General features: G+C 48.2%; 2 protein-coding genes across 3 annotated transcripts in view; both read left to right on the top strand.

The window, feature by feature from the left end:
- The window catches only part of ARIH1 (ariadne RBR E3 ubiquitin protein ligase 1), a 47,135-nt gene extending 39,108 nt beyond the window's left edge, over positions 1 to 8,027 (top strand). The window contains exons 10-14 of the mRNA XM_048956137.1: positions 2,889 to 3,019; positions 3,115 to 3,172; positions 4,428 to 4,688; positions 5,501 to 5,613; positions 7,775 to 8,027. Coding sequence (XP_048812094.1) covers positions 2,889 to 3,019; positions 3,115 to 3,172; positions 4,428 to 4,688; positions 5,501 to 5,613; positions 7,775 to 7,859 — 648 coding nt within the window. The 3' untranslated portion in view covers positions 7,860 to 8,027. The remainder of the gene's footprint in view (positions 1 to 2,888; positions 3,020 to 3,114; positions 3,173 to 4,427; positions 4,689 to 5,500; positions 5,614 to 7,774) is intronic.
- A 1,650-nt stretch (positions 8,028 to 9,677) lies between these two features.
- The window catches only part of BBS4 (Bardet-Biedl syndrome 4), a 31,749-nt gene continuing 27,697 nt past the window's right edge, over positions 9,678 to 13,729 (top strand). Inside the window, exons 1-2 of one of the 2 annotated variants that reach the window (XM_048956134.1) lie at positions 9,678 to 9,888; positions 10,119 to 10,170. In XM_048956134.1, the coding sequence (XP_048812091.1) occupies positions 9,865 to 9,888; positions 10,119 to 10,170 (76 nt within the window). In that variant the 5' untranslated portion in view covers positions 9,678 to 9,864. The remainder of the gene's footprint in view (positions 9,889 to 10,118; positions 10,171 to 13,729) is intronic. The other variant, XM_048956136.1, reaches the window with a different exon arrangement.

Here is a 13,729-nt window from a genome sequence, read left to right as displayed (position 1 = left end):
TGGGAGCCCAGGAGAAGGCTGATCTTTTTGCCTGCACTGACCTAAGAAATGTGTTTCTATTTAGCCTTTGTTTGCAAAGTGCCTTGTGGTGTTGTATGAACATGCAGCTTTTTGTGACAAAACAGAGATTGTTCTCCTTTGCTAGGTTTGCTTGGGCTGTTGTTTTGAAGTGCAGTGTGCGAGCGTAACACCAAATTGTTTGGGGTGGAACGATGCAAATGAAGTCACTTCTGCATCATGGTATGATAGATAATGTGCAGAATAATCTGCTGGTTGAGTAATTTGATTTGTTGGCTGTGACTTTGCTGCATGGCTGTAACTCTCAGTAAGATCTGCCTTCCTTTTCCTCCTTGTGTATAAATCTCCCTCACTCGTTTCATTATTGGCTTGAGTGGTTGCTGCTCTTTTCTTTCTGCTGCTGTTCAGACCTTCCTTTGCGTGTTCTTCTCATGGCTTTTCCTTAATTTTTAATTGTGTTCAACTATGGTGAGCTCATCAAGCTGGGATTTTCACAACTGTGACAGGTTAAGCTAAACTTGAGTCCTGGTGTTTGTGCAGGACTGGAAGAGTGAGAGGGGCTTCCTGGAGGAGGCAAACAGTCAGTGTACTGGTACTGTCTCTTCTGTGGAAACCATTTTTTGACTGAAGCTCACAAAACTGGATTAATTAATTAGGAGCAAGCTTACCTGACTGGACCTTCATCTTACGGACAGTCCAGTGGAACTGGTGTGAGAGGGCTTGCAAAGGAGCTACTCTGCTTCATTTACTGTTTGTAGCCAAATAAGCATTAGTGGTAGGAAAGAAAGCAGGGCTGGATTGTTTTCCTTTTGTGCTTGCTTGCTGCTCAAACCTATCAGAGTGCCAAGCCAAAAAAGCCCTGGACCAAACAAAATAACCAGCCAGCTTGAGTGCGGCGTATTTCAAAGCACAAGAACAAGAGTAACTGCAAAGAAGCCTTCATCAGGCTCCTGCAAGTGTTCTGCTCCCAGATTTGGGGAATCTCATCTACGTGAGAAGCCCAGGTTAGGAACTGGACTCAGTCCTTTTGCAAGCTGCAGATGGGATGGAGCGCTGCTGTTCTCTCGTGGCAGGATGGCTGGGAGAGCAGCACTCTCCAATCAAGAGCCCTAATAGCGTTATGGCTCCCTTCGGAGGAATGGCTGCACCCTTCTTCAGGAAAACCTTGTTGGTTGTGTGATGTCATGTGCTTCTGCTGCCCAGTCCTTCGTTCTTCCTCTTCAAAAGCAGACAGAAGGAGCAGAGCAAGGCTTGGAAAAGACAGAAGTGAAATCATCATTGAAGAGAGGGGGAATCATTCACTGTTTTGTGTTGAAAAGCCCCTTTGGATGTCATCTTGCTCAGCCCTTCAACTCAAATATAGGCTAACCTCAATGTTAGGTCAGGCTGTACTTACGAGACTTGAGTTTTGCAAGAAGGAAAAGTAGCTCAGCACACTTGAACTGTGTTGGCCAAAAAAGAAGTTGTGATCTTTCATGCGAACCTCTTCTCCCTTGCCCGTCTTCCCCTTGTAACATATTTGTCCTTTGGGATGAGTCACTTCTGATCCGTGTTGGACTCTTGCTCCTTTTGAGTTATTTTCTGAGCTCTTCTCAGTGTGCAAATTCCACTGTCCCTTACAGTACCAAGAGGCAAGGTTGTATGCAAATCTTGCTCGTGGTGATAGCTGAGACACCTGGAGTGAGAGTACAGGCCTCGGTTGGATTGTGTCCTATATAAAAGTAGCAGTTGCAGACTGATGTGTGTTAGTTACCTCCTTTACTGAGAATGATCAATACTGAATGTTGGAATAGGAGATCGTGCTCACAGTGTCTGCTCTGGTTAGCAGAAGGTAACGATGTGTTCCTGACTGGTGCATCTGCATTGTGTTACTGTGAATAAAGTGCTGCAGGGGCAGGAGCAGGTGGCAGAAGAGCTGGACTGTCTTCCTTTGCTTGTAGGGGCAGCACAGGGATTTCTTCTTTTTTTTGTTGCTGTTCAGCCTTTGTGTATTCAGTAGGATAAAGAGAAATCTTTTCTTTTTAGTGTGCTACTTGAGTTGAATACTGTTTTAGGAAGTGGCCGTGCTCTGCAGATGTATGAGAGGGATATTTTGAAATAAAAACAACCTATTCCCCAAAGATTTCACTGTGCTGTGCTGCTCTTTGATGTGTCCTCCTACTTGGCAGAGGCCTCATACCTGGAAAGGAAGCCCCACGTGGGCTTCTGTAGAAAAGTCTTCAGTGAGCTGCCACGTGAAGAGGAGAAAAGGAGCCTGACAGGAGGTGTAGAAATGCCGCAGGAGGAGGATTGTCTTTTTAGCTGACAGAAGCTTCTTTGAAGCACAATAGATTCTTGCTGCTAGTTTTTGGATACTTCTGGGATGACATTTTACAACTGCAGGTGTCTCAGATTGATAGCAGCGTGGTACCAGCTCACTGTTAAGCTTGTTTCAGGCTTGAGTGCTGCAGTGAACCAAACAGTTGACAGTGAGGAAAGCCAGATGCCTTCCCCTGGGCAATTATGGATCATCAATCAATACTACTGTAATTTTGGAGAAGGTTGTGAAAATAACCCATCCCGTTTACTGCTAGGGATGTGCAATAGCAGTGTAGATGAAATGTGTTGTTCCTTAGAGGTTTAGGTTTTTTTTTCTTTTTTGGTTTGCTATCTGGTAGCTCTGAGTTTTGGTATTAAAGACGTGACTTGGAAGAAGAATTTAATGATCAAAGGGGAAAAGGAAATTGGGTATTTCACTTGATATGCCATTTCTTGCTGCTATGGGAACCCTTCTAACTTTAGGAGGTGGTTAAGGGGTACCATGCCTAAAAGCCCCGGCGCTAAACCTGTTTTGCTTCCCCTGCTAACTGTATTCTGTGTACTGTCAACAGGAATGCCCAAAATGCCACGTCACCATTGAGAAGGACGGGGGCTGCAACCACATGGTCTGTCGGAACCAGAACTGCAAAGCTGAGTTCTGCTGGGTGTGTTTGGGCCCCTGGGAGCCTCATGGATCTGCCTGGTGAGTTTGGAAGTGGGCCAGTGGGGAGGTGAGGAAGCCATGAGAAAAAGAGCATTTGTTTGAACTGGAGTCTGGCATCTTTGTCCCTGTTACAGGTACAACTGCAATCGTTACAACGAGGATGATGCAAAGGCAGCAAGGGATGCGCAGGAGGTGAGTCCATAACCTTTGGTGGTAAGGGAAATCAACTCTGTGCCGTTCTTTCGGGCTGTCTCTAAACAGACATCAGCCCCAAGGAATTTCCTGAATTTGGGCATGAATCCAGAAGGCACCAGCAGCTTTGAATTCTTGCCTTGTGTAAGGTTCAAAATCACTTTAGCCCATTTTAAAGAGCGTGGTAACTCAGCTGTTATCTGTCGTGCTGCCTTGTCTATTTCATAGCAGCTCTTTGCATGAAGTCATCTTACTGCAGATCAGACAGCAATCCCAGCACCCTTTGGAAAATGCTCTTTGCTGCAGAGTTCTTAATGCTAATCCTGAAGTGTTTAAGCGCAGCAGACTTTAAGTTATACAGCATAGACTTCAGTTATTCCACTAATTATACTTGGAGACCTGACGTAAGGAGAAATTGAGAGCGAAGCTGCAGCTACATTGAACTGCTTTGTGAATATGGCTAGCACAGCCAAAACCCCTGCTAACTTTTAATGGGGAGGAATTGCGTGCTGTGTGCTGCAGCTTGCAGAAATCATTTCCTGCACCTCTGTCAAAGTACCGTTACAGCCAAGAACCCAAGTATTTCCTGCAGCCCCACCTCCTGCAGATAGGACGGCTTGGCCTGACGCGTGCTGCCCTTGTGCAGACTGTGTGCAAGTTGAACCATGCCCATGTTGTCCTTGTTCTCAGCTGATCTGTCAGTGAGAAGAAAATGAGATTAATGATTGCGTATTGAGTCATCTTGGATCTCTTGTACTGCATAGCACGTGGCATCTTCCCCTGCCTTGTAATCGACGTGCCTAGGCAACCTAAGGTTGCCCTCTTAACACAACCACCATAAATGTTTAATTAGAGTTCCTTAATAGCCAAAAAAGGAAAATCTGCTTCTGGCTGTTTGTCATGACACTGGAAGCATTTAAGCCCTCGTAACTTGAGATGGGAGGCTGAAATTAAAAACTTCAGGCTCCAGCAGTGTGATTCTAATTATTTTTGAGGCTGGGAGTGAAGATGCTGCAGCTGTGCTGGGAAGTTCGCCACATGACAGCAAGCTGCAATGGGTCTGGCCCCTCCTCTGGGCACAGAATGGGGGTTAACAGTGCTGCACATTGTTGGCCAGCGAGAGGAGTGGAAACTGCTTTGGCGAGGAAGCTTCTTCTTAGTGTCAGGAAGAGCCTTGTGAAGGGCTTACTTCTCTCGCAGCCGTTACTTTGTTTTAACTATTTGTTTTCTTTCTTCCTAATGGGAATTAACACAGAGATCCAGAGCAGCCCTGCAGAGGTACCTGTTCTACTGCAACCGCTATATGAACCACATGCAGAGCCTGCGCTTTGAGCACAAGCTCTATGCTCAGGTGAAGCAGAAGATGGAGGAAATGCAGCAGCACAACATGTCGTGGATTGAGGTGCAGTTCCTGAAGAAAGCAGTCGACGTCCTCTGCCAGTGTCGTGCCACACTCATGTACACTTACGTCTTTGCCTTCTACCTCAAAAAGAATAATCAGTCCATTATCTTTGAGGTAGGAGCAAACGTGGTTCCCAGGAGCTCAGATAACAAAGATGAGTGAAATAGGGGTTTTCAGTTTGGAGAAATGGTTCTCTCCATTTGCGTGGAAGTTTTCTGAATTTTCTGTCTGCAGTACAGCAGCCCTGCGAGGCATTGTGTAGGTGCTCTGCTGGCAGAGGAGGCGGAGCTGCAAGTTGCCACACTCTGAAATAAGAAAAAGGATCAAAGTTCTGGCTTTGAACTGGCAAAGAATGCGCAAAAGCTGAAAGCTGGTGTTTTGCATTTCCCTGGTCTCTTTCTAAGGGCATTATCATTAAAATTGCACTTGGAGATTTAAATGATCTGCTTTGCAGGTGAAACTGTTAGCTGTTTGATTTGAAACAATACTTTGCTGGTGCACAACCCAAGCAGAAGGCTTCTGGGCTGTGTGCAGAACTACTGAGCAGCAGTCCAAGCTGTGCTCTGATGCTGCAGTGCTTGTACTAGGAGTCAGCAGAGGCTTTGCCAATGCTGAGGATAAACAAATACACAAGGGACACAATGGGAGATAATTTGGCCTGTACCACACTGTACTGCTAGTAAGGAAAAGACTTTTCAGGCTTGCCAAGGTATTCCAGATTGAGAAAGACATAAGACTTGTTGGTAAATACACAGATTCTGTTCTGATCAAAGGATGAAATTTCTGCTCTTTCATTCATGGTTCTCAGACCAGGTTACCTGAATATTATGCAGTTTCACTCATCCTGTTTTTTCTTTCATTTGGACTGATGAAAGAAATTTCTTCCTCCTAAGAAATGCTTTTTTTTTCTTCTCTTGTCTTTGCAGAATAACCAAGCAGATTTAGAGAATGCTACAGAGGTGCTTTCTGGGTACCTTGAGCGAGATATCTCCCAAGATTCGCTGCAAGACATAAAGCAGAAAGTACAGGATAAGTACAGGTTTGTTCCTGAACAGCTATCTCAGAGCTGCCCTTCCTACTGTATTGTCATCCATTGTGGTATGCTGTGGTGTGGCACCTCGCCAAGTTGGCCTTTTCTCCAGTCATGTCCTGTGTGGTGTCAGCCTCCTGCTGTGCTTTGGGATCCTCTGCCTGCCCCTGAGCCACAGCAGAGCAGTGCCCTGTGCCAGCCCCTGACATCTGGTGACCAAAAGCAGTGGCTCTCCTTGCACTGCACAGAAGGAGCGCTGAGGAGTGGCCAGGGCTGAGACAGACCTGCGCAGGCAGGTCTAGGGAGAACAAGGAGTGACTTTGTTGTTCCCAACCCACAATTTTGGCCTAGGTCAAGCTGCTGTAATAAAGCAGTCAGCTCTTTCCATTGTCTGTTGAGTCTGCTTGCACAGCACGTCCCTTGAGCAAAAAGCGAGTGCAGAAAAGCTGTACTGAGGAAAAGGGAGAGAACTCAGGGAGAGAGCAGGAGAGCGAGGGCCCAGGTGATACAAGTGCCAGTGCTCTTTGTAGTCCTGGGGGAATTGCTTTTGCGCAGTGGAAAAATACAAAGATGTAAGATGCGAATGAGTCACAGGATTATGACTTCTTTTTTTTTTTTTTTTTTTTTTGAGGCGTTTTGCCAAAGTCACCAAATTTCTTGCATCCAACTTGGGGAAGAACTGTGCCCAAGTAGCGTAAGCTGTAGTGATGAAGGCGGCGTGAGGACTGGAAGCAGCCATTAGCCTGCAGTGGGCCAGTAAGCCGTTCTGCTGTGCGGGCTGGCAGCACTGGACAGGGCTCACAGGAGGCATTTGATAAATGGCCATTAGGCCAGGTTGGCTGTTTGCTTTAGGTCCTGTGAAACTGAATGCTCTTCTAGGAATGATTACATCTATCCAGAAGAAATTAGAGTGTGATATAGCTTGAATTGCCTGAAAACAGCATCCCAAGCCTGCCTTCGTATTTCTGGAAAGCCCGTGCATATCTGTCAAGCCTGTGCAGGTCCCAGTTAACTCGTTTGGTCACGTCTTAACCATGTCCTGCACAGTGCTCTTTGTGTACTGCTTACGGAGTAACAATGCAAGATTGGAACCAAGGATGTTACTGAGGTGGGCAGGTGGGGTTTGAAGAACTGGGAAGCTCATCTCCTGCTTTACAAAAGCTCTTCTGGAAAGCAGGATTAAACCCCCATCACTACAAAGGAACTGAAGTTGGGAAAGCAGGAACTGTTGCACGTTGGCTATCACATGCTTTGTTAAATCAATGGGACTCTGTGTGTGATGGCTTGTGTTGCAGCAGCTGACAGCAAGGGGAAGAGACAGAGCAGTTCTGTGCACATAAATCTGCCCCATCTGATCAGGTACTAAGCAGTGTTAGAGCTTAGAAACTAACAGTGTTAGAGCTGCTCATTTATAGTTTGCTCCTGGAGCCTGAACACTTTCAATGTTTTTTCTGCTTTTATCTTTTTAGTTGGCTATCGCACTCAAAATGAATATGGCATCTTCTGATATGTTCCTATGAAATCCCTTTTCCTCACTATCATTCTTTCTGGTAGGACTGTACCGAAATCTGGAATCAGTTTATTTGCAGCTGTATCAGTTGAAACGAGTGTAGGTGTAAAGAGTTTGCAAGGCACTGGAGTTAGGGGGTGAAGCTTCTCTTGCAGCCAGGCCAGTCCCCTTCCTGTAGTCTGCTCTCAGTGCTTGGCCACATCCATTGGGAACCAAGCAGGGTCAGCATTCCCAAGATTTGGCCCGGCCTGCTCTGGGTTTGTCGTGCGCCAGCTCTCCTCTGAGCGCGCTCTCTCTCATTTCAGGTGTCAGTGCTAAACTGTGCTTTGGCTTTTCCAACTAGCAGCTGCCACTTCTTCATTTTTCAGTTATTAAAGCTCTATTATTCAGTTATTTATCAGCTCCAGGGACTTCGGGGATGCTTTTGCATGGGGAAACTCTCTAAATTTGCATGATGTTTTTTCAACCAGGGACCTGGAGCGAGTGACTGGAGTAACTGAAGTCTTAATTAGCGCTGTTAACTGGCTACAACTATAAAGCCCTTCTCAGGGGATACCCCCTTTTGGAAGCAAGGCTTAATTTAGGCTTGCATTACTCAACGCTGGGAAAGAACTGTGCCTCCTAACCTGCTTTCTCTGTGCTGTCCCCCCTCTGCTGCAGATACTGCGAGAGTCGACGAAGGGTTTTGTTGCAGCACGTGCATGAAGGCTACGAGAAGGACCTGTGGGAGTACATTGAGGACTGAGAGTGGCCCCGCATTAAACGAACTCTGAAACTTTTACCATCTAGAGCGCTCATGCGATTAAAAAAACACACACAAGGCACTGCGCCTGTTACACCGCTGGTCTGTAGAACCGGGATTCTGTTTTGTTAACGGAAAATTTAAGTAAATTATATTGTAATAAAAAAAAAAGGTAGATAAACCATTGTACAACAGTATTCTAGGCGGCCAATAAGAGTGTGACAGACTCACTAAAAAAAGAAAAAAAACCAACAAAAAAAAAACAACCCTCCAACTTTAACTTGTAACGTAGCTTCATTTCCAAGCCGACTCCTTTTTCTTTTCTATCTTTCTTTTCCTGTGTGTAGTACAGATGAAATTTAAACAGTTTCTTGACACTGCTTTTCATGTCCAAACCAGCCATTTTGATGTACTTTGGTAAGGGGGGATGCCTCCTGCCCCCCTCCTCCTCTCTGCCCCCCCCTCCCCCCCCCCCCCAGTACATGGATGAATGTTGATTGGCTCCTTGTAAAGATGACTTTTTGGGGAGGGGAGGAGGGGGGTACACAGCAAGGAAAAAAAACTTTGTATATGACTTTTAAAACAGAAAAAAAAAAAAGAGGACAACACAGTATTTTTCAAAGTTGTATATAGCGCATATGCATGGACAAAGAGCAAGCGTGGCACGTGTTTGCATAATGTTTAATTACAAAAAAAATATTTATTCTTTAAAAATCTTCAAGATTATGTCTATTTGCTGTGCATTTTCTTTCAGTTTGATTTTTCTTTTATTTTTTTTTTTCCTCTTGTTCTGTTTTCCCTGGGATGGGGTGGGGGAAGCGTGTGCTGGCGGAGTGACTTATTTTTGAAGGCGTTCACCAGAGAAACTGGAGTTCTCCTCATGCAGTTCCTTTACGTCCGTCGTTCTGTGCCCGTTGCTGGTGACGGACCTGTTCCCCCTCAGCTCCTGGCACTCGGTATCCAGGTGTGCATTGCATTCATGAAGGGTGTATGTTGTGATTCAGGATGCTTTGCCTTTTTTTTTTTCCCTTCCCCACACTGGTACTGCTTGACCTGCCCCAGCCCAGCTCTGCTGTTCCCATCCACGCACACAGGATGCTCTTGGCCTGGAGGAGCTGTGTGTGTGTGTGCTTAGAGTTGTTTTCTTATTTCTCCGAACTCCGAGGCAGGAAAAGGAGGGGTATTTTGCACCACTTCTCCAAAGACTATGGCAAGATTTCGGCTGTGGATCTCCTCTCCCATCCCCTCTCATCTGTCCAACGGAGCGTTCCTTGCTGTTCAGTTTCACTTACGTTATAAGAGTCGTAAACATTGAAAAGGAGAGATGATGGAATTGTCTTTGTGTTTGTTTTGGGCTCAGTTACCGGGCGCGGTGTCCCGGCCGCTACTTAACACTCCATCTAGCGCAGTAGAAATTGAAATCGAGGGGGTATTTTTCAATTCAAAGGGGAAAGAACTAATGAGCTAGCTGCTGAGTCCATTTTTATGATTTCTGTAACAAGAGCTATGTTAAAGTAAACGATTGGTGGTGGTTTTATTAAATCTACTCCTGTATAGGAACTCCTCCTGTGGTATTTTTCGCCAGGCCTCGAGCTCTGTGCGGCCTCCGGGGGGAGGAGGGGCCGAGGGCGGCTCCGCAGGGCAGGGCCGGCTCCGGGGAACGCCCGCAGCGCCGCCATGTTGCGCCGCGACCCGCGCCGCCCTTCTGCCGTCGGAGCGGCGCCGGGCGAGGGGGGGCGGGCGGGGCTCCCCGCGCCGGTTGGACGCTCCCCGGCAGCGCGGCGGAGCGCGTGAGGGCGGGGCTCGATGGAGGAAGCCGCCGTCGTGTTGAGTGCGGGCGGGCCTTAGCGCGGTCCTGATCGCAGCCCTGAACCGACGGCCGCCCGGCCTCCCCGCGCTGCTTGGAGGCTGCCCGCCCCGCCCCGCCCCTCCCGGTGCCGCCCACCGCTCCCCTCACGGCCGCGCCTTCCCGCCCCGTCACCGCGGCAACCGCGCTCCTCCCGCCGCCATGGCGGAGCCGCAGGCCGGGCCGGTGAGCTGAGGGGAGGGAAGGAGGGTGGGCTGCGTTGGGGGCGCATTCGTTTTGCCTCTGTTCGTTTTATTTCTCTTCGCTTTGCCTCTGCGTTCGCTTTATTGCCCCCTGCCCGCCTCTCCCCCCACCCCCAAAAAAATCTTCGCCGAGTGGCCGAACTTGTCGTTGAGAGCGGCGGGAATCGCTGGGGGCCGTGCCGCCCTGCTAACGCCGCGCTTCTCTCTCCTCAGGTTTCTTCGTCGGCAGCGGTGGCGGGACCGCCAAAGCCCCATCCTAAAAGAGGTTGGTTTTCAGATTTGGTTGTTCTTCTCGGGCTGGTTGGTCGTAAGATTTCTTTTAGAAGAAGTCTAGTAAGGATCCAGTGCTCTGTGGGAAAAGTGAGGCAAGCGCCGCGTAGAATCGTGGGATGGCTCGGGTTGGGACGGACCGCAAGGATCGCGGAGCTGCACTCGGGCTGCCCGGGGCCGCCCGCGTCCTGGTCGCCTCCAGGGATGGGGCACCCGCAGCTCTGGGCAGCAGTGCCAGCGCCTCACCGCCTCTGTGCCCGCAGTGTTCTCCTCACACCTCACCTCAGTGTCCTCTGTTAGTTTAAAGCCGTTCCCGCTCGTCCCATCTGTTGCTGTCTGCCATGCGTACAGAGCCGCTCTCTCTCCTGTTTTGAGCTCCCCTCAAGTCCTGGAAGGCCGCACTGAGGTCTCCCCGCAGCCTTCTCTTGCCCAGGCTGAACACCCCCAGCTCCTCAGCCGTCTCCATAGCAGAGGTGCTGCAGCCCTGGCAGCATCTCCGTGCCTCCTCTGCCCCGCTCCAGCAGCTCCGCACCCTTCCTGCGCTGGGGGCCCCAGGCCTGGGCGCAGCACCGCAGCTGGGGTCTCACGAGGGCAGAGCAGAGGGGACGGTCCCCTCCCTGCCGCTGCCACCCCTCTGTTGGCGCGGCCCAGGATGCCGGTGGCTTTCCGGCCCCCAATGGATGCTGCTGCCTCGTCTGTGGCTTTCATCCACCAGAGGTACTTTTTATAGGGTCTGTGCAATCACTAGCTTGGTGCTGTTGCTGGCTACTTACTGTATGTACAGAATGCTTCTTGCAACCGGAGAGACTTTGTTTTATTGCATACGTATTTCTTGGGTTGTTAATGGATTTGAACGTCATTTATCTTTTTAAATAAAGAGTGGCTTTGTACTTTCAGGTTCTGTTGATACTTGCATCTATCCACACAATGTCTTACTGTAAAAATGATCTTGAGAAACTAACATCACGTGCTGTTGATATTCCACATTTGCATTTCCAAAGTTACGAAGTAAAAGGGATGTATGAGTGAGATCAAACAGTCAGGTTGGGACATAGCTATCATTTGCTATGTTATTTTCTTATTTAAGATGTTGTTCTGAAATTTGGGTTGAATCTGACCTGGAACAATAACAATTTCAGTTACCGTTTCAAAAAGTCTGCCTAAGTCCTGGTATTTTGCAAGGGGTCTCCTAGAGCCCACTCAGCTGTGCTCACTCTCCTCATGCAGATCTGCTCAATATAGAGACCTGTGTACCTGCCTGGGGGAGATTTGGCTTTTGCAGGTTTCCCTTCCTCCCGCGTCCTTCCTTTTGGGGTGGCCATGCTAACTGTGTGCAGCCCTTGTTTCACCTAACTTTGTCAGCTTGCCTCTGGTGCATTGCCTGGAGTTGAGAAGGGACTGCTTTTGCTTCAGGCCTGAACTCAAGTGAAAACAGACTTTGGTTTTATCTCCACTACCAACTCCTTTGGGGTAAGGGCGGCTGTTATGTTTTCCCTGGAGGCACTGATTGACACCACAGCGAGATGGTTTGTCTCCATCCTTCTCCATACAGATGATGACTCTGGGCCCCTCATCCCCAGTAACCCCACATCATTACCTGTGATATTTGCAGGCTGGGAGGCTGTGCCTTCTGCCTGTTTTTTTTCAGCACACTGTGTGCCTTCAGATCTCTAAGGCAGCTACAAGACTGATGGTGTTTGCCAGGTGATGGGCTATCACCGCCATGCTATTTCCTGGCTCTATTAAGTCAACTCTGCATAATTCATGAGTGAATGGAATAGCTGAGAAAGAAAGATGGGGCCATCAACCTCACAGACAAGCAGTAGGGGTGTGCTGCGTGGAAGCTGCCTTCCCTCTGTCTGTGTGCTTGTTAAACCATCAAGGCTTCCTGCCTTTAAGTGTGCAGGTTTAGTATTGATCATCTGGGAGGGTGAGATGAGACAGTTGTGACTTTCTTAACAGGAGCATTTTGCAGATCTTGCTGTTTGATGAAGCATTACTTGCTCATCGCTGTTGTTGAGGAGCTTTCTGTCATAATTTGGCATTTTGCATTGCAAGCCTGAAACTGAGCTGGATGCTTTTTTAATGCCACCAGCACTTGTTGGGGTTTTAAGGCTGCGTGGAAGAATTGCTCTTGTCCCCTTCATCACCCAATGTTCTTCCACCATCCTTGATTTGGCATCAATGTTCATACAGCTGTGTGCCAGAGGGGAACAGCTAGTAAATGGAATTCAGTTCTTAGTGTCCCTGGGTCTCCCTGGAGTGCCAGTGTGATTCTTTGGTCAGAAGTAACAATCACAAAGACAAAAAAAGAAATCTAGCTTGGAACTTGTGTAATTATGTCAGCATGCCAAGGTGAACGTAGGCATCTCCAGTACGTGGGGCAGCCGTGGCAGTTCTTAAATGAAAGGGTTTGGGGACCTTTGCCATTAAGTATTTGACTGCACTGCCTTCTGTGCAGTGGGCAAAAGCTGGTCTGAGCTGCTGGTTAATCCCTGGGAAATGAGGGCAGCAGCAAGATCTGCCATAGGGAGTGATGTAACAGTGTCCTGTGCCTGTAAGTGTGCTGCTGGGGCTGTGTCAGAAAGGAGAAACAGTGAATAAAAGCAATGCTGTGTGTTCTGTGGGGAGTTTGGCTTCTCTAACCTGTGGCTGGTTTTTTTTTTTCTTTTTTTTTTTTTTTAAGAAGAATATTTCTAGGATTTCTTGTTGAAGTCTCTCTTCCTACATCACGCCTTGAAGGAGCCAGGCAGATCTGTGTCTGTTGTTTTTGTGCAGAAGAGCGCTGCTAAATTTACTCTAAACTGACATTTCAGAGCACCGAATGGTAATTTTCTTTGCAGCAATTTGCCTTTTTAACTTGCACTGTATTTTCAGGAGGGATGCAAGAGAGATTCTGAAGGCAGCATGAGCACAAGCCAGTTGATGAGATACAAAGTCGCTGTGATATGGCAGCGTATGGCCCTCTGCAAAAGGTTTGGTGCAGATTGAGTTTGTGCCTGAGCGGAGCACGTGTTACAATAACCACTGACAGCACTGTATGCAAACGGGGCAGAGTGTGGCTGCTGGACTCCGAACCGGAATTGTCACCGTGGGGAATCCAGGCCGGTGCAGCTGCCTGTGTTTGCACTAGGTAGCAGAGAGGGCTGAAATAGCTGCTTCTGAAAACGGTTCGGATTTGCAAGAAGTAATTTGAGTGACAAACTGCAGATGTGCGTTTGGTCTCTCGGTGGAAGGATTGAAGGCAAACCCCTGCGAGTGCCTTGCTGTGGCACTTGGGGACGGTCGTTACTCAGCGAGTGACACACTGATAGCTGAGACCATTCATTATTTTGTCCTTTACCCCCGCGGGGAGAGCCGCTCAGAAAGGCAATTCCTTTTGTTGCTACATCAAGATCGCAGCTCTCCCTCTGTTGATATTTTGTCCCCAAGCAGTGGGTCAGGCAATAAAGGGAGCTCTGTTCCCTGAAGCAGTGCAGAGTTAGCATCAGCCTGCCGAGGAGGGGTTTGAATCTCCTGGCTGCATTTTAAATTCATCGGGTATTTTCCAAAAG

Source organism: Lagopus muta, chromosome 10 (assembly GCF_023343835.1).
Source record: "Lagopus muta isolate bLagMut1 chromosome 10, bLagMut1 primary, whole genome shotgun sequence".
Taxonomy (NCBI): domain Eukaryota; kingdom Metazoa; phylum Chordata; class Aves; order Galliformes; family Phasianidae; genus Lagopus; species Lagopus muta.
This window is presented reverse-complemented; position numbering and strand designations above follow the sequence as displayed.